Source organism: Rhodamnia argentea, chromosome 2, assembly GCF_020921035.1.
Source record: "Rhodamnia argentea isolate NSW1041297 chromosome 2, ASM2092103v1, whole genome shotgun sequence".
NCBI classification, from domain to species: domain Eukaryota; kingdom Viridiplantae; phylum Streptophyta; class Magnoliopsida; order Myrtales; family Myrtaceae; genus Rhodamnia; species Rhodamnia argentea.
In genome coordinates, this window is record NC_063151.1 from 24,505,810 (window position 1) to 24,524,883 (window position 19,074).

At 41.0% G+C, this 19,074-nt stretch overlaps 3 protein-coding genes and 1 long non-coding RNA gene across 10 annotated transcripts; 1 reads left to right on the plus strand and 3 right to left on the minus strand.

The window, feature by feature from the left end:
• The first annotated feature begins 281 nt into the window (after positions 1 to 281).
• Positions 282 to 6,815, plus strand: LOC115752734 (exocyst complex component EXO84B). 3 transcript variants are annotated; one of them, XM_030691062.2, is made up of 8 exons: positions 282 to 398; positions 502 to 736; positions 2,231 to 2,328; positions 2,507 to 3,563; positions 4,208 to 4,723; positions 5,696 to 5,884; positions 5,975 to 6,111; positions 6,404 to 6,815. In XM_030691062.2, the coding sequence occupies exons 2-8, from the start codon at positions 593 to 595 to the stop codon at positions 6,564 to 6,566; spliced, it is 2,304 nt and encodes a 767-aa protein (XP_030546922.2). In that variant the 5' UTR covers positions 282 to 398; positions 502 to 592; the 3' UTR covers positions 6,567 to 6,815. The 3 variants fall into 3 exon arrangements, with proteins under 3 accessions (XP_030546922.2, XP_048129850.1, XP_030546921.2); XM_030691061.2 differs by having other exon boundaries at positions 309 to 736; XM_048273893.1 differs by lacking the exon at positions 2,231 to 2,328 and having other exon boundaries at positions 308 to 736.
• On the minus strand, positions 979 to 11,165 carry LOC125313768. The gene is made up of 2 exons (XR_007197351.1): positions 10,748 to 11,165; positions 979 to 1,087 (listed from the first exon to the last, which is right to left on the minus strand). It is a non-coding gene; the product is annotated as an uncharacterized LOC125313768 (long non-coding RNA).
• LOC115752767 (receptor-like protein kinase) lies at positions 7,175 to 10,756 on the minus strand. The gene is made up of 2 exons (XM_030691116.2): positions 7,738 to 10,756; positions 7,175 to 7,646 (listed from the first exon to the last, which is right to left on the minus strand). Exons 1-2 carry the CDS (start codon positions 10,700 to 10,702, stop codon positions 7,294 to 7,296), a joined length of 3,318 nt encoding a protein of 1,105 aa, XP_030546976.2. The 5' UTR covers positions 10,703 to 10,756; the 3' UTR covers positions 7,175 to 7,293.
• A 3,353-nt stretch (positions 11,166 to 14,518) lies between the features above and the next one.
• Positions 14,519 to 18,267, minus strand: LOC115752743 (putative pentatricopeptide repeat-containing protein At1g16830). Of its 5 annotated transcripts, none has more exons than XM_048274950.1 (4): positions 16,084 to 18,267; positions 15,817 to 15,939; positions 15,305 to 15,397; positions 14,519 to 14,820 (listed from the first exon to the last, which is right to left on the minus strand). In XM_048274950.1, the coding sequence occupies exon 1, from the start codon at positions 18,200 to 18,202 to the stop codon at positions 16,193 to 16,195; it is 2,010 nt and encodes a 669-aa protein (XP_048130907.1). In that variant the 5' UTR covers positions 18,203 to 18,267; the 3' UTR covers positions 14,519 to 14,820; positions 15,305 to 15,397; positions 15,817 to 15,939; positions 16,084 to 16,192. The 5 variants fall into 5 exon arrangements, with proteins under 5 accessions (XP_048130907.1, XP_048130906.1, XP_030546934.2 ...); XM_048274949.1 differs by having other exon boundaries at positions 15,034 to 15,397; XM_030691074.2 differs by having other exon boundaries at positions 15,034 to 15,646.
• Positions 18,268 to 19,074: the final 807 nt, after the last annotated feature.

Consider the following 19,074-nt stretch of genomic DNA (forward strand, 5'->3'; position numbering starts at 1 on the left):
TTTCGTTCTTTCTGCTTCATCGCTCGATGCATTTACGCCGCCATAAAGTCAATGATATATTCAGATAATTAATCGCTAAATTTTTCCTGTCACATTAGAGAATTTGAAATAAACAAAAAGGGAAGGATTATTAATGATTAGCAAATTATAATTAGCACTTCGTGATTATTATGTCGAAGAAAATCAAGAAAGACGACAGTTTTATTCCAACAGCGGTACTCGTTGAAAGTCAAACGAAACTGAGGAGAGACGACTCGAGGGGAGATTGTGTTTTACTGCGAAAGAAACGTAGGAGACAGAGACTCTCTGTCTTTCTCTCTTTCTCTTCCCTCTCTTCTCTCTCCCGCGAGGCTTGGGGCCAGCTCCGATTCTTCGCTTTCACTGCTCGAACAGACACGGTTTCTTCTTCAATCATCTCTCTTCTTCCTCACCAACTCTCTCTCTCTCTCTCTCTCTCTCTCCCACACACACCACCAGCTGCTCAATCATTGCTTCCTTTAGATCTACCCCGATTCTTGTTACTGTTCCAGTCACGAACCCTGCTGTTGTTAAGTTTGATCTGATCTGAGCGTTGCCTGCGATTCCATCGAGGATGGCGACGGCGAAGATGGCTCGATCGCGGGGGACGCCGGTGAAGGAGAATGGCGCCAAGCTGGAGGAAGGGCTTACCGTCTTCAAGTCCGATAAGTTCGACGCCGATGCTTACGTCCAGTCCAACTGCGCCCTCAACGAGAAGGTTCCCTCCGTTTTATAGCCCCTTATGTGTTGTGTTTTGATTTGGCGTTAGCTGCGGATGCTTCGATTGGTCCTTTCGTTTGTGTCTGCTTGATTGTGTATCAATTTTGTGCGTCTGCTTGTGGGAATCTATTAGACTTGCGACACGCGTTACTGTAACTGGATGTTCATAGTTTCTACTTCGTCAATAGTGGGCTTGCTCATTTGGGAAGTTGAAGTTTGACACCAACTTCTCCTTTTTCTCTTCCTCAATCCTTGAAATCATGAAGAGGACCTGAAAGATCCTGCTTTTCTTAGTTTTGTGACCTCCATTTCTCACGCACTTTAAATGGGGTTCCAACCCGAGATAATGCTGTTGAGATTTCACACAAATAGCACCAGTTAGCCTGTAATTGAGCAATCAAAACTCTTATTAGAGGACAATTGAGAATGGTACATCCCGCCTCACGTGAAATGGCCCTTTTTTCGGGTTGTAGGCGGCAGTGGCTAATGGCTATATCCTAGACTAAACCTCTTACTTTAAATATGATGGCTACCCAGAATGGAAGTCCTATATTCACATACATAATCAATTTTGAAGAGTGTGATCATATGTCATCGGTATCACACTGCACCATGAGTCACTTTGTGCTTTCCTTCGAGTACAACCTGGGTCGAGTGAGAGCTTCTTCTTTTTCTCCTTTGATCAAGCAAAAGAGTCATGGATAGGCTACCAAGTGGGTTGTAACCCTTTTATACCATCATCAGAAAAGAAAGTGAGAAGGTAAACATCATTTAATTGTTTATGAAGAGACTTTTAAGAATTGACAGTTGCAAAAACTGACTTGTTGACACCTGTCCTACTTTTGATAAATTGGTTGCGATAAAGATACAACTCCTTTGTATTGTCCCACAATTTTCAGTTAGTGTTTAATCTTTTTATTCTTTCTGTTATCAAAGTATTTCCTCAGTCGAAATATCTTAGAAATCTTAAGAACTCTTTTGGCTCTAAGTAGACACATGACTTTTCTATAAGTATAAGTCCGGCACTTGTCCATAACTTGAATAATCATCGACGTATATGCTTTTTGTTCTGTCCATGTTGTTTAGAGCCTCTGATGTGCTTTGTGACAACCTTTTTACTATTAATTAATTCTTTCTAATTCACCGGCTCTTTGAAACTACAACTTTTTTTTTTAAGATGCTCTTTTTCCTCTCTTTAACCACGATCCCATAGTTCAATTTGTTATGAACTATGCAAGGGCTGTTGACTATGCCGTCTACTAGATACTCATTTCATTTATGTGGTGTATTGAAAAGCTCTTCAGAAAAGACGTTATAACTTGTTTGTGCTACAGATACTTCTACAGCTTTTCATTCTATATGTTGGCCCTCAACATGTGCTTTTTCTTTGCTTCTGGGAAGATCTTCTCATCTTTCCCCTTGTTCGGAGAAGTAGGTGGACCCTTTCAGAGCATTGAGACACTTGAAACAAGTCTTTGTCACTTCCTTGTAGGAAATAAGACAGTTATGCTCCTACCTCTTGGACCTCAAGAAAGCTTCTGCTGAGGAAATGCGGAGAAGTGTTTATGCTAATTATACAGCATTCATAAAGTGAGTTTACAAATTCATCATTCACTGGATTAGGGGTGATCAACAGTGCACGTTAGCCTATTGTTTTCTAAGCCTTTCATGGTACAAGACAATCCATCAGGAAAAGAAATCTGATGATAGGCAGTTGATTACCTTGGGGATTCGCTAATTTGATTTTTGTTTATTGTTCCTCTTGCAGAACATCCAAAGAGATATCAGATTTAGAGGGGGAGCTTCTGTCTATTAGGAACCTGCTGTCGACTCAAGCTACCTTAATTCATGGATTAGCTGATGGGGTTCATATCGAGTCCTCATCTACCAACTTGCATGAAGACTCAACTGAAAATGTTCACTCAGATTTTGAAGATAGAGATCCTTCAGATTTGGAGAGGTGGTCAGTAGAATTTCCTGATCTTCTTGATGTTTTGTTAGCTGAGAGGAGAATCGATGAAGCTCTGTCAGCCCTTGATGGGGGAGACCGTATCGTTGCTGAATCAAAAGAAACAAAAGCTCTGAGCACAACTTTACTTGCTTCACTACAGACAGCTATAACTGAACGTAGAAACAAATTAGCAGATCAGCTTGCTGAATCTGCTTGCCAACCTTCAACCCGTGGTAGCGAACTTCGCTCTGCAATATCTGCTCTCAAGAAACTTGGGGATGGACCTCGAGCTCACACTTTGCTTCTTAATGCGCATTTTCAAAGGTATCAGTATAACATGCAAACCCTTCGTCCATCAAGCACCTCTTATGGAGGGGCATATACAGCTGCCCTGTCCCAGCTGGTATTTTCTGCTATTGCACTAGCTGCCAGTGATTCTTTATCCATTTTTGGCAAGGAGCCAGCTTATACTTCTGAGCTTGTGATGTGGGCAACAAAGCAAGTAGAAGCTTTTGCTCTTCTTGTTAAAAGACATGCACTGTCTTCATCAGCAGCTGCTGGAGGTCTACGAGCTGCTGCAGAATGTGTTCAAATTGCTTTAGGACATTGTTCATTGCTGGAAGCTCGTGGCCTTGCCCTTTGCCCCACCCTCCTAAAGCTGTTCAGGCCTAGTGTTGAGCAGGCATTAGAGGCTAACTTGAAAAGGATTGAGGAGAGCACTGCTGCTCTAGCCGCTGCTGATGATTGGGTTCTAACTTACCCTCCTACTCCCACACGCCAATCTGGCAGGCTTTTGAGTGCTTCTGTTGGGAACACTACTGCATTTCAACATAGACTCACCAGTAGTGCACATCGGTTCAATTTAATGGTCCAGGTGAAGGGTTTTTCCCCCATGAACTCTTATCTTGTGTACATTTTATTGAACGGTCCTAATAACTTTCTGTTGGCCTGATGTTACATTGGTTTCCTTGCAACTTAAAATGTTGTTGTCAACAATCAAAGGAATAGCAATAGTCACCTGAGTGTGTTGCTTTCCTGCAATATTGATCCTGAATAGTTGTGACAAGCATGACCTTATCACACAATTTTTGTTGTGCCAGTGGGTGTCAATGCAGGTGGTTTTTCCATTGACTTTAGAACTCTTATTGTTCAATTGGAAGTGCCAATTTCATCACAGCACATTCATCCGGTTGATGCCTCTTTGTCAATTTTATCTCTTTTAACTTCCCATTCCCCTCTCTTTTTTCTTCCTAATTATCTTTTGGGATGGGTAGGGGATAGGAGGCTGGTTGCTATAAGTCTGGCGCATAGCTTTGATAGTTAAAAGCACATTCTGTGGAAATTTCGGCACTAACAGATATTCTGATTTCTTCTCCTCCTTACCGAGCAACATAGCACTGGGTGCTAGAGATCTCTGCCGCACCCATCTTACAAATTCTCATCATGCAAGAGCTTTTTTCCTTAGAATTCTGTCAGACTTCTTTGAATTACCAATGGTTGACTCCTCTATCTCAACAGGATTTCTTTGAGGATGTGGGACCATTATTAAGTATGCAATTGGGAGGTCAAACACTGGAAGGTCTGTTTCAGGTATTTAACTCCTATGTGAACATGCTCATAAAAGCTTTACCTGGTTCAATGGAGGACGAAGCAAATTTTGAAGGTTCTGGGAATAAGATTGTACGGTTGGCTGAGACTGAAGCTCAGCAGATAGCTTTGCTGGCAAATGCATCATTATTGGCAGATGAGCTACTCCCCCGTGCAGCTATGAAGCTTTCTCCACTGAGTCAGTCTCATTATAAGGATGATTTACAGAGAAGACCAGCAGATAGACAAAATCGTCATCCTGAACAAAGAGAATGGAAGAGGCGGCTTGTGAGCTCAGTTGATAGACTAAAAGACACTTTCTGTCGGCAACATGCTCTGGATCTTATTTTCACTGAGGACGGTGACAGCCATCTTACTGCAGATATGTACATAAATATGGATGGAAATGCAGATGAGATCGACTGGTTCCCTTCTCTACTGTTCCAGGTATTTGTTTGAATGGCAGATATCTTCTTTGTGCTCTCTTTTGACTTGTGTCTAAAAATGACATTATACTTCTTCTTTTTCTGTTAGTTTTAAATAATTATACCCCATCATGGATGGATTGAATTTCAACTGAGTCGAGCAAACTGAGCTGGTTTTTGAGTCACACCTTCTGTAATTTGCATCCCTTAGTTCGTCACTTCATTAGGAGGGTGACCAGATGATGCTACTCGGATAGCGTCTCAATGCATACAAGTGTGCACATTTACTTAAGAGCTATGTTTTTTTAAATGAAAATGCACTATGAGACAAAGAACAATCTGTTTTATGCACATTTATCCCGTGCAAGGCTTGACGAGAAGTATTCTATGTGCTGTGGTCTACAGGTTGCATCATACGGTTTTTTGCATTGCAGCTGCTTGTGTCTGTATCATTAAAAATTTTTGTCTCTCTCGTTGCAATATTTGCTGGACATTTTTCTACGCATTAATATCTCCATCCCTTGTTTCTCTCAAGATTCATGCTCAAAAACTGCTCTGAGTTTAAGGTAGAAGGATATTTGTTTAAATGTAACCTTCAATGGGGAATCATGTTTGAAATTTGTGAAATTTTACGTTTGGTTGTCTAACTAAAGAGGTCAACATCAGGAAAGGGCACTTATCCTGCAGGACTCCTGCGGTTCTACTCTGCTGTTTGAAAAACAATAAGACAGGGAAAACCCCATTATAAGAGTCATTACTTTCTACTGACTGGTTGATCATGGCTTGAGCAGCTCCTGATTCCTAAACACTCAACTGATTTTCACCGCTTTATTTAGTTATTATGTAGGCTGGTTTCTTATCTGATTAAAGGGGATTTCTGGTCCTAAAACACTCAGTCAAAGACCTAATTTCCCACTTTAGTTTTTTTCGGTTTTTTTTTTTTTTAATTATTCACCTGCTTCATTTTTTATGATATGTGATTGCTGCAATACAGGAGCTGTTTGCAAAATTGACAAGGATGGCCAGTATGGCTGCAGATATGTTTGTAGGCAGGGAACGGTTTGCCACGTTGTTATTGATGAGACTAACAGAAACTGTCATCCTCTGGCTCTCTGAAGACCAAAGCTTTTGGGATGACATTGAAGAAGGGCCAAGACCTTTAGGTCCTGTTGGTCTGCAGCAGGTATTTGAGTGTGACTTTCTTGCAAGTAACTCTCCTTTAATGGGCAAAATAATTGGTTTGACTTTTTCCTTTTAATTTTCACAAATGCAGTTTTATTTGGATATGAAATTTGTCATGTGCTTTGCCTCCCAAGGACGATATTTGTCACGGAATTTGCATAGAGTTGTCAATGAGATCATATCAAAAGCCATTGCAGCATTTTCTGCTACAGGAATGGATCCATACAGGTACAACATTGAATATGCTGTGTTTGGGTTAGTTTTCCGTTGTTTGTGCATTTTATTCTATGTGAGCTATCAACTTTGAAGAGGGAAGAATCTCGGTGTTTGTTGAACCATCTACTTTACAAGTTAAATGGTTAGAAAATCGTCAAATTTGTTATATGCTGGCAGAGGATGGCGATAGTTTTTGGTTGCAGGATCAGTACTTTTCAATCAATACCAAATTTTCTAATGCAAATGGCATAGATTTGAGCAAAGCAAGCGTTGCTTCCTGAGGCTGAAATGTTATGTTTTGCAGCGTGCTACCTGAAGATGAGTGGTTCAATGACGTTTGTCAGGATGCAATTGGTAGACTGAGTGGAAAACCTAGAGCCATCAACGGAGACAGAGAACTTAACAGCCCGACCGCCTCTGTTTCAGCACAGTCAATCTCATCAGTTAGGTCTCACGGGAGTTCTTGAACGCACTTGTCTCAGATCTGTAAATTAGAAAGAAAAGGGAAAATTAGGTTGTGTGATGCAAATTCTTGTGTCAATAGTTCAGCAAATTTTTGCCTCGCCATTTTTCATTTGATTTCGTTGCAGTAGTGTTCTCTTTAGTTGTAGAGCATGACCTATGATACTATGGTTAGGGAGTCTTTCCTCTGGGTGAGTGAGATCCTGACATTGTAAATGTTTATTTGCTTTCTTATCACAATTTTGTTGTTCTTTGAGTACTGGATCTTATCAGTGGATTAAGCAATCCTTGGATCCTTGTGTGTTTGTTGTCGACCGAAGCAACTCTTCTTGTTAATAGTAAAGCTCGATTTGTGCATGTAGATCAAGAATCAAGCAAAAACCTTGAACCCATCTTCTAAATTGTAACAGTTCCAAGGTACTCAGGTCTCTTTCAACGTTTTGCAGGGTATTGACTTTTCGTTCACACCTCTTTGATATGTACAGTATGACTTTTTGTTGAAACCTCTTTGAACAGGTTCCATTTCTCGATCATAATTTTGATATGATGCCTTGCATTTTCTGAGAGATAAAATGACAGATCGGGAGAAAAAGAGGAGGGTCGATGAGAATCTGCTTTTCTAAATTTTATTTCCTGACAATGTGTGGACGTCCGTCATTTTGTCGCATCATCTTACTGGCTTCTATCAAGAAACGCAATGTTACATAAACATGAGAACAAAAGCCTACCACATTAAACTAAGCTACGTTTGTTTCTCTGGGGTACATTCGCTTTCAGTAGTAGGTTAACAACATCTGTCATGTTGGGTCTCCTGCTCGGCTCCTTTTCGGTGCACCTCAAAGCAACCAAAAGCACATCAGCAACTTGTTCCATGACATTGGTGTCCAGAAATTCATCCGTGAGGCTCGGGTCGACGATCTGATTGATATCTTGTGTGCTACTCCAAACCGACCTCACCCAACCTACGATGTCTGAGTCGGTAGATGAGGGATCCACCGCTTTTCGCCTTGTTAGCAGCTCGAGCAGAACCACCCCGTAACTGTACACATCAGATTCCCTGCTCATTTTCGTCATGAAAGCGTTTTCTGACACGAAAAAATAGACATGCAAAAATTAGTGCACCATAAAAAGAACAATAAAAATGAAAACCAGAAGAAAGAAAGAAACAGAAGATACCGGGTGCCATATATCCAACCGTCCCCGCAACGGCCATGGAAGGTGTAGCAGAAGCAGAATGATCAAGAAGCCTGGCGATACCAAAATCCGATATGTGGGGTTCCATATCCAAATCAAGGAGTATGTTTTCTGGTTTGATGTCCCGATGAATTACGGAAGGATCACAATCAAAGTGGAGATACGCCAACGCATGAGCAGTTCCAACTGCAATCCTGTACCGGACATTCCATTCTACGGACAGTGGCGGATATTTCTCGTGTAAAACATCATGCAGGCTTCCATTCTCCATGTAGCGATATAAAAGGAAGCCGTAATCCTTTCGCAGCCAAAAATCTTCCAACTTGACCAAGTTCCGGTGCCTCAAGGTTTTCATTGTTTGGATTTCTCTAACTATGCTCAATTTACCTCCTTTATATGCTCCAAATGCAAGCTTCTTCAGTGCATAAACTTCGTCTGAACTTAAAGACGCTTTGAAAACGACTCCGTGGGCTCCTCTGCCAATAATATACCTCTGGTCAAGGTTTTCCGTAGCTTCCATGACTTTATTTAGCAGAGAAGTCGGGCCACCTTGAACAGCGATCTCATTTTCCTGGTGTGTCCTGCGCGAAGTAACCAGGAAAACTAATCCAACAATCACTAAAACAGAAAACAGAGAAGAAGCCAGAGCTATCAAGACAGTTGCAGCTCTTGTTAGGTTTTTTCGGTCTCTTGGACTTTCACGAGGACTGAGACCATCACTCCCAGAGCAAGTAACTGACCCCGATGGACGACACCTGACACATAGACCAGAGTTTCCCGAAAAAGAAGACAGAGTTGAGTTCAAATGGACAAGGTTTGGTATCGGACCTGCAAAGATATTATAAGAGACATTTAGCTCAACTAACGATTTGAGGTCTTCGAGGACTGCTAAACTTCCAGAAAGATTGTTGTTTGATATATCCAGCCTCTGGAGCAGGACCAAGTTCCCAATTTCTGCAGGAAGTTTCCCCGTTAATCTGTTATCACTCAGATCCAAAGCATATGTTAGACTCTTCAGAGATCCGATCAAAGTGGGAATTTCACCTCCTAACAAATTCCCACCCATTTGTAGCTCTAATAACTTTCCGATGTCCATCAAGAAAAGTGGAATGCCTCCGTCGAAACGGTTCTTTGTCAAAATGAGTGTTGACAAACTTGTCCAATTCCTCAAACTTGACGGAAGTGAACCATTCAATAGATTGAACCCAACGTCAAAAGTTTCCAATCTTTTACAGCGCGACAGCTCGGATGGCAAAGGACCTTCCAGATTGTTGTGAGAGAGATTTAGCTTGACAAGGTTTGAAAGGTACCCTAGCTCTGGGGGTAGAAATCCTGTGAGTTTGTTCGTGGACAAGTTGATAGTGGTAAGATTGCTACAGTTAGCCAAGCTAGAGGGGATTCTCCCACTGATGCTGTTTCTACTGATATCCATCAGCAAAAGGTTAGGTATCCTTGAAAATTCTGTCAAGACCCCAGTAAAGTTGTTTTCTCTAAGGATCAACCTCCTCAGACTCGAACAGCTTCCTACATCAGAGGGTATGCTACCTTGAAGTTGATTCACACCCAGATTCATCACTTCCAATTTCTTTCCCCAGCACAGATGGGGCGGTATCGGGCCAGTGAACTTGTTATTAATGAAATCCAACTCCAGTAAACTAGTATTCATACCCAAACCCTGAGGAATGGCTCCAGAAAAATGGTTGTTGAACAAAGAAACGTTCTGCAAGTTCTTGAGCTCGGTTATCTCCAGAGGTAGCACTCCCGAGAGAGAATTATTATAAACCAAAAGGTTCTTCAGGGATGGAATCTTCCAGATGCCAAGTGGAATCTCACCGCTCAAGTGATTCTGAAACAACATAAGATCTTCCAACCCACCGATGTCGCCGATTTCCTGAGGGATTTCCCCTTCAAGTTGGTTCGAGTACAATTGCAAGCTTTTCAAGGACTTGCACTTGCCAAGTTGAGGAGGCAATTCTCCAGACAATTGATTCTCGGAGAGATAGAGGAAAGAGAGTCTCTCAAGCTGGCCTAACGTAGACGGTATGTTTCCAGTCAAGTCGGCACTTACAGCAGCTAAAGTAGTTAGATTGCTACAATTGCCCAGTTCCAGCGGAAGACCACCATCGAAATTGTTGAATGACAAGACCAGAGTGCCCAAATTCTTACAACAGCCTAAACCTGAAGGGATCTTCCCTTCAAGGCTATTCTTACTAACATCTAAATAAACTAAGTTCTCAAGATTACCAAGGGTTCGCGGCAAAACTCCTACGAGCTCATTCCAAGTCAAAATGAGTTCTTGTAATTTACTACAATTTCCAATGGAATCAGGAATGGCGCCTGATAAATGATTATCATACAACCACAGAGCCGAGACCTCTCTCATATCCCCAACAGTCTCAGGAATGGAACCACTCAAATTGTTTGAGTACAAGTAGACGTGCTCTAGACTTGGAATTCGAAACAACGACTCGGGTATCTCGCCGGCCAGCGAGTTCGAGAACAAGCTCAAGAAGCTCAAATTCTGAAGCCTGCTCAAGTCGTCCTTAATTTCCCCAGTGAACCCATTTTGGGACATGTCCAAGTACTCAAGACGGGAACAGTTCCCCAACTGCGAAGGAATCTCACCAGTGAAATTGTTGTTGCTAAAATCAAGGACCTGCAAGTGGGCCAAGGACCCGATTTCGGGTCCTACACGACCCGAAACCCCATAGCTCGAGAGGTTCAGAGAGACCACATTGTGAGCAGAGTCGCACTCTACACCGACCCACTGACAGGGGCTGGGATTGGAGGAGTTCCAGCTAGAGCTTATAGAGAAGGGCACATCAGTCCAGCGAGCCATGAGAGAGAGTAGTGGAATGAGGCCGTCGTGGTTCAAAGAAGAGACGGTGAGCGTCGGCACAGAGAAGCAAAGTAAAAGCAAGAAACGGGCGAAAACGAACTCCATCATTCGAGAAAAGACTGGAAGTGTTGCTGAGGAACTTGGGGAACTCACTTACCCAGCTGCTAGCTGCAGTTTTCTGAGACACCCAGCTTCTGAATTCTCACTTGGAACAGCTTTACCCTGTCCTCCTCCCCCTACTTAAAGAAAGTTTCTAGCAATGCTGGGATTTGAGAGAGAGAGAGAGAGTTTTTCGGTGGGAGGCGCTAGATACAGGAGAAATAACTGCAAAGTTGGGATTTTTAATGCTGGTAGCGAGTAGGCAGAGAAGTCGCTGCGGGTCCTCTCTCTCTCTTCACCTTCAATGGCGGTTCTATGAAACAAAAGTTCTCTGTCGGATTACGGTACCTCCTCCCAAAGCTTTCTGCTTTTGGACATGGCTTTTGGTTTTACATTTTTTAACGTTTCCCAAGCTTGATCCTCGGCACGCATTCGTCGACAAAAGACTTGAATTTGAGTCCACGTTTGACCATAATCAAAGGTGGAATTCCACAGGTTCACACTGTACCAACCAAGGAGGATCAGAGAGGAGCGCTAGTTGCTACTGCTACTGCTACTGCTACCTCCATTAGCATGGACACTGCCTGTCTGGTTGGGCCACGTGGGCCACAAGTTTCAGAAAGAGTTATGAGCAACCGTGTGAATTTTGCATGGAAATCGCCTGACTTTTTATTTTCTTTTATTTATTGGTTTTTTACGGGAAAATAATATTAATAGTTCTCAAAATTTTGACTCATTGCACAATGCTATGCTTGAACTTTTAATTCATTTGGTTTGATTTTTGAATTATTACTGAATATTTAATTTAGTCCCGAAACTCTCAATTTGTTCAATCTACTCCCTCAACTTTCCATAATAAAAGTCAAAACGGTCTTTAGATACTATTCACAAGTGCACATAATTACGTTGTCATGTGAATTCTAGAATACTACCTTTTGACATTTTTTCTCTTCATAGATGTTGTGATGGTTTCATTTAATTATATACTAGATTACGATCTCTATAATAGTGAGTAGAATCTCATTGAAAGGTCAATCGTATTGATATCCTACTATTTCAATTCCTTAATTTATGGATTTAACTAAATTTAATTAAAAAACATGAAACCCGATAGCTTGAAAAATTTTTATCTAAAGAATTAGGAACAAAATTTAGATTAATATGAGTACAAATTTGTATAAGTAAATTAATATTGTTCTCATATTGTCTTTTGAAAATATTTATTCTTAATTTGAAAGAAATATCAACACGAGGTTCTACTTTCCATTATAGATATCTAAACATATTTTTATAGGTGGAACAATCGCGATATTTATAATAACCAAAAAGGTAAGAAAAAAAGCAATATAAGGATAGCATATCTTTTTGAATCTATAAAATAGATTGAAATGAACAAATATTTCGATCCGGGCAATACTATAATTATGAAAATTTGTGAATGGCAACACCAAAGAATTGATTCGACTATATGGAAGCTGATGGACTAGATTGAATATTATAATTGTGGAAATTTGTGAATAGGGTGTACCTGCGCGAGGGTTAAGGGTGGGTTTGTCCTTTGGAAAGAGCTTTGGGGGAAAAATAGATTGGGTTGTTCTAAGAGGAATAGTGGCGAGTTGTACAAATGCTACTTCTAAATATCGAACCAAGCTCACCCTAAATCCAGTGGGCCCTACCCCATTCTTCAAGGGACGCTATCGAATTAATAATTGTCCGTCCCTGTCGGAATCCGCCGCACAAATCCTTGGAATTACTGTGGGAGGCTATTGATTGACGCTGAGGATGACGACGTCCAAGCAAAAGAAACGAAATTGCACCGACCATCCTAAACAATTTACCTAACGCGAGTCAATAATTACGTATTTGAAAACATGCAATTAAGTTCTACGCGTTTTTTTTTTTTTTTTGGGGGTGCAATTTGATCATTCCGGCAAAACACGATCGAATTTGCTGGTGTGGCATGCTAATAGCTCGAGGAAAAATTTCAAATGAAGACTTGAATACTTTCAAATTTTTTAATAAGAGCATGAACAATGATATTTTTCGTTATTTTCTTTTTTTATTTTTTTCCTAGCTTCTCGTAGTTGGTCGGTCTCAAGCAATGGCCACCCTAGAGGCCGGCCAGGGCTTGGCCTAGGTAGGGCGAAGGTCGCCTCGCTCGGGCAAGGGCCCCACTCGGGCGAGCTGAGGGTTGCCCTCGCCAACCTCACCTGGGTGATTATAAAAGCAAGGGAGTTTTAGGGAAGAGCAATGTCGTCTTCATCGAGAGGGTGATGGATCTTCTCGTCCTTGATGTCATCTTCGTGTTCAATAGCCATTTTGCAGCTTCCTCCTGCTCCTCTTCCTCCCCATCGCGACTAGCGAGGTCGGCGAGGATCGCCCTCGGCTTGCTCGTCCTCGCCTAGCCCTCGCTGGTGGCCAGCCCGATCACCTACGAAAAGTTAGGGAAAAAGGAAAAAAAAAGAACAAAAAAACTATAAAATGAAATGACGAAAATGCCATTGATCATACTCTTCTTTGAAATAATGAAGGCACTTAAAATCTTTATTTGAGAAAATGAACACATTTCAAATTTTATTTAAATTTGTTTTCAAAATTCGACGGGACTTTTTTTCCCTTCCTTTTTTTAACTTTTTAACATGGGCCATGACAGAAAGTGAATTGAGGTTCAAAAGTCTAACACGATTGGGGTGTGGGTGGGGTTGTTAAAAAGGATCAACTAAAAATGTCCCCACCTTTGTTTGACTAACAACTGAAAAAGAGTTAGTTTTGCACTAATCAAATGGCTAAAAACTGTAAAGCAACTTCACCCCAGATAACATAATCCAGACGTAACATAAATTAATTGTTTACCATGACCCTTTTAGTCAGCGCGCGTGCTTGTCCGTTCATACTTCATCGTCTATTTTCACACTTCCCCATAAAACGACACTAGATTTGCTCACGTGAACAGATTATCTTGGTGGTCTGGAATTCTAATCGGAAAAAAAATTAATAAAATACGATATGAAATCCAAAAATTTTATAACATCACATCAGCAATTTGATAAATCGCGCGAATAAAATCTCACGTCATATCATAATAAGCATATTTACTGACTCCAAGATTGAATGGATTAACAAATTAAAAAGATCGACCCCCAAAAAAAAAAAGGACTTTAACGAATTGTAAAGAAAAATTACGCTCGATTAGGTTTTTTACTAACAATAGGAGAAGAAAAATTTTTATTGTTTCTCAAATGAATTAATAATTTTCGCAAGAAATTGAGAATCATAAGAACCAAAGAAGATAAAGAAGATGAAACAGAAATCACGCGGTCCAAAGAAAAGTTACGAAAGGGGTATTTAATAGGTAAATGACTAATGGTAAGGATACATAACGGTGTTTTACTATTGACCTGGGAAAACTACGAATCATAAAATTCACAAAAGTTACCGAACGAAAATTACTACCTCCTGAGGAAACTTACAAGATAAAAAATAAACAGGTGAACTTCCGAAGGAATGTTGTGATCAATTTACTATTGACCAATGTCTATTTTTACTACTTGTGGAATATTACGAATCATAGAAAACACGTAAAACTTACAACAATGAGAAAGAAATTACGTCATCTTAAGATGTTACAAAGGATATTTAACGGGGAAACTATCTTCAGCGAGGACAGATAAATTCTTTGCCTGCTTTGTTGCCAATGAAAGTATTGACAGATAAATACAGGCGAAAATAAACTAAAGAACTCCCTCGAATGTCCATCTAATATGTCTACAGAGTAGAGATGTAAACTTCAATACCATCTGTTTTCTTCTTTTAATTTTTTTTTTCCTACAGAACACAAATCCAAATTCACGAGTCTGCGAAACAACGATTATACCATGCCATCGTGAGTGGCACGCTCGACTCTGTTGATCAGATCGGCGGAGGCATTACTAGCTTCAAAGACTCCACTCTCTCTCTCACCGTAAGACGAATTACAGGACTAGCTGAACTATACAGATGAGGGTGAGATAACTAGCAGAGCAAGGAATGGGAGTGTCAACTGCAACCACCAGCGATCAGGTGGCACATCTGCATATAATAGAGAAAACCGCCCTGCATTCTGTACGTGGTGTAAAAGGAAGACCCTCCTGGCATGTAGGAAGAGAGTCATGAGCAAAAGAGAAAAGAGATTTAGATTAATCACTTGAAGGAATGCAACCTAGTAGCTATGCTAACAGATGCACAACAATAGCAGATACTCTATGAAAGCCCATGATCCGGTTCTAGCTTTCGTGTGCCAAACCAGAGCATAAGGTCACCATGTTACGAAGGAAGATTTCCCGGAAAGAATAAGAAATTACCTTAGAAGACCTCAATTATCGAGATCGAGACATAAAATCAATGTACTCTTGGGGTTCTTTGTGACAGCATGGAGCAATGAACTCTCCTCCTGAAATATCAAGAGAAATCAATTAAACATTCAGTGAAGTAAATTAACACTGTGGCATAAACAACTTTTCTTAATAAATCATGAACAAGACCCTCGCACCACTTCCAAGTATTACCCTCCATCTCTGATGGGCCAAGAAAACAAATAAGGAAAAGAAACCAAGGAAGATAGGCAATGAAGACCCCCAATATCAGAATGTGGGCAGCATTGTGGTTGCTCTGGATGGGACCAAATTGCAAGATTCATTAAGATTAGGATTTTCTGCATCATGACACCTGCAGCAGATTGCAGTCCAGCAGAAGCCATTTCAAATGAAGAGAAAGGTACTTCAGATCTCTCGACAACGTCAGGCCGGCACAAAATGAGTTGATTCTTTCTGAATTATCATCCCATGCGTATCAATTACTGATAAAAGGATCTTGAAGGAAGTCGAATCAGGCGTGGCTATAAAATCATAGTTGCATGACTCGCATTGACCATTTCAACAGAAACTCAAGTACCTGGAACCAGGAAGGAAGTTATGACTGCTGTGGAAGAGGATCCATGACAAACAAGTTTTGAGTGAAAAAATAACAATTAGCTTGTCATGCTTCAGTCAACAAGTTGCACAACTACATGCCAGTCCAAAATTTACACCAACTCTTAATCACTGAAAATAAAAAAAAAAAAAATCTTCATAAATTTTATAACTAACCTTCATGGAGGCAGATTACTCCTTCCAACCTTTCATCCTAATTTATGCAAGGAAATTTTCTGCCAATTCATCAAGACGCCATTTCAAGCACTCTAATGTACACAACCTTGTCGAATCTCCCTTCTGAGATAGCACTTGTAGATGATGCCAATATGCAATACTAAAAAGCATTAACCAAGTTTTCTAAGTTCATCTCCAAAAAACGTAGAAAATAGGAGAGACTGATGCGATCCTAGAATAGCGAAAAACAACAAAGAAGAAAGGTACCTCAATATCGTCCCCCAAGATATGTACCATTGACAAGCAGATTTTCCTCGGTACCGATAATCACAGGTTGCTGTTGCTTTAGCTCTGTACTTCGTCCACTAATCATTCCTCAACCCACTGAAACAGCCCTGTCTGACATGTCCTCAGAGCAAGATGCGTCTGAAGACAAATTACTTTCTGAAAGGCTTGAGGGAATTAAATAATGTATATCTCCTCCTATACGTGCATCCGGCGCAAGTCCATGACTACATAATGCATTTTCCTCAGCAGGAAACAATCCCAAATCTCTCATCTCGATTAACAGACCAAAAGCCAAATGTGTACCGTGTGATCTGGAAAGAAAACTACATATCCTATTAAAATTATTAGAGCTTAATACTATCCTCCCATCGACCATTTCGCGCAGTATATGGGTCACCATTTTGGCATCTTTATCTTTGCAAAATCCAGAGATCATCATATTATACACTTGTGTATCAGGAGATATGCCAACCCCCTTCATCTCATCATACAAGGCAATAACGTCATGACCTCTACCGCCCCTAAAAAGTCCACGAATGGCCACTGTGTAGGATACAACATCCACCTCATATTTCTCCTCTATGGCTTTCCTGAAAAATCTAATTGCTTGATGGCATCTACCAACTTTGATTAGACCATTGATGATGGTTGTATGCACATGACCATCAAGATCAGAACCACTCCTTACAATACCCTTATATACATTTATTGCTTCACCAATTCTTCTTGCTCCACAAAGTCCGCTCAACAATCCAACAAAACTGTACTTGTCTGGTGTGAAACCACTATCGATCAGATCGTCATACAAATCTACAGCCCTGGATGGTAACCCAGCCTTGCAAAAGTAACTCAAACGAGAGTTATAAAGCACTAGGTCTGCCTCAGTGTCAAGTTCAATCACTGACTTGGGCACAAGAGAGAACCTCCTCAAACGACAAAGGGTCGTCAACAATGAGCAGATGGTGTAACAATCAGGTACCAGATTTCGTTCAGATAGACTAATGAAAATACCAAGTGCGTCATCACAACGCCCATTCTTACAGAAACAATCTATGAGTACATTACAAAGAACCAAGTCAGGAGCATTCCCTTTTGACTCCATGATACTTAATATCTTCAATGCACAATTAACCATCTGGGATTCCATGAATCCCTTTATTAGAGAAGTGTAAGTAACAACATTAGGGGTACAGCCACTGTCACCCATCTTCCCCAACAAATATACTGCCATATCAAATCGCTGTAGCCGACAAAACCCATTTATTAGCATGCTCCACGCATTTACAGATACAGCACCACCCATCGTTATCATTAGTGTCAACACTTGAGTTGCCTCTACTAACCTACACTTCTTTACAAAAGCATTTAAAACCATCTCAAGCGTCGCAATATTAGGATAAAAACCATTCTTCAACATACTTCTGATAACATCCCTTATTTTACTGGGCTCATCTACTTTACACAAATTACACAACGCAATATTATAAGACAAAAAGTTCGGAACCTGAGTCTGCTTCAAGACCTCAAGAGCAACATCAACCCGTCCCATCTTGAACAGCACATCCATCCATATGTTGCGTGCAAACGTGTTGGGAGTGAAACCAAACCTCGCCATTTGCTCGAAAGTCTCGAGGACCAACTCATACAATCCTCCATGCCAGTAAATCCTCAACAGAAGAAGGAAAGTCTGCGCCTTTTTCGCGCACCCAATATTCTCCAGCTCCCCAACAATGCAGCTCACGGTCCCGTAGCGATTTCCAAGTCGCACAACCACATTAACCATGTGATCAAACGAACGCCGATCGTGAAAATAGTCAGGTAGCTTAGCGCACCACAGAAAGAATCTCAGAGCAATCAAATCGGAGGGGCAGCTCGACAAAGTGGAGCACACGACGTCGGGGGTCAGAGCGAGCTTCTTCTTATCGGCGAATTGGCGAATTTGTCGGAGGTTCTCTCGGGAAGAAGAGGCGTGAGCCCTGCAAATGGAGGATTGAGCGGGTGACGAAAGAGGGAGATCAACGTGAGACAAGAAGCGAAGTCTCCGGAGGGTGTGCATTCGAGCACAGCGACGCGATGTCCATTGACATCGCCATAACATTGCTCGCCGAATTCATATCATAAGCTCGGCGCGCGAGGGGGAACAACTGTGGATTGCCACGAAGAAGGGGTTTTGCATCTGTTAAACCCTAGTAGAGAGCGAGATTTGTCTGACAACGCATGAACATTAATTTTACAAAAAAAAATGGGGATAAAAATAAATCCTGCTGGCATTCGATCCCAAAGCTTGGCCGTTAGATCAAATTCATTCAATCTCAACCGTCCCTACTTTTAAAAGGGTTCCATTTCCGGTTTATTTCCGGTTCCCTTTTTTTTCTTAATTAGGGGTAAATGCAACAAAAATCCTAAAACTACTCTTGAAAATGCAATTTTTAGTTGCTGCAATCAAATCCTAAGCTTGTAATATTGTTGTAATTAAGAGCCTCCATTAAATACGTCGAAAGTAATGGGATAGACTGACTTTATTTTACGTGGTTATTTACTTAACTGAAGTTGTCCAAGGTGGAACTAGAGCGATAGAGTTTCTTCCCCTTTAACCCTTCAAAGCATCAAGCGGCATCAATCGAGTAAATACCGAGCCTCGTATTGAATTGCATTCCCTAATTACAGCGTGATGCCAAATCAAAGAATGGTGATCAAAAGAATGAGGTCCCCAACATCTAAATCAAGTGGCATAACTCCTAGGTCATCTTGAAGCTAATATGCTATTGTGATCTTCAATCACCAAATTCTCCGGGCAAAGACAAGGAAAAAGGCATGAAGAAGGTTCCATGGTTGTGCTCAGGTTGATACGAGGGTTCTTGTGATTTTCTCATGCAGGTTGAAATGAAGATATTAAGTCAAGCAAGGACATGATACTTGACCTCCTTGCAAGAGAATTGAGTACGGTGCAAATCAAGCCAGTTGAGGCGC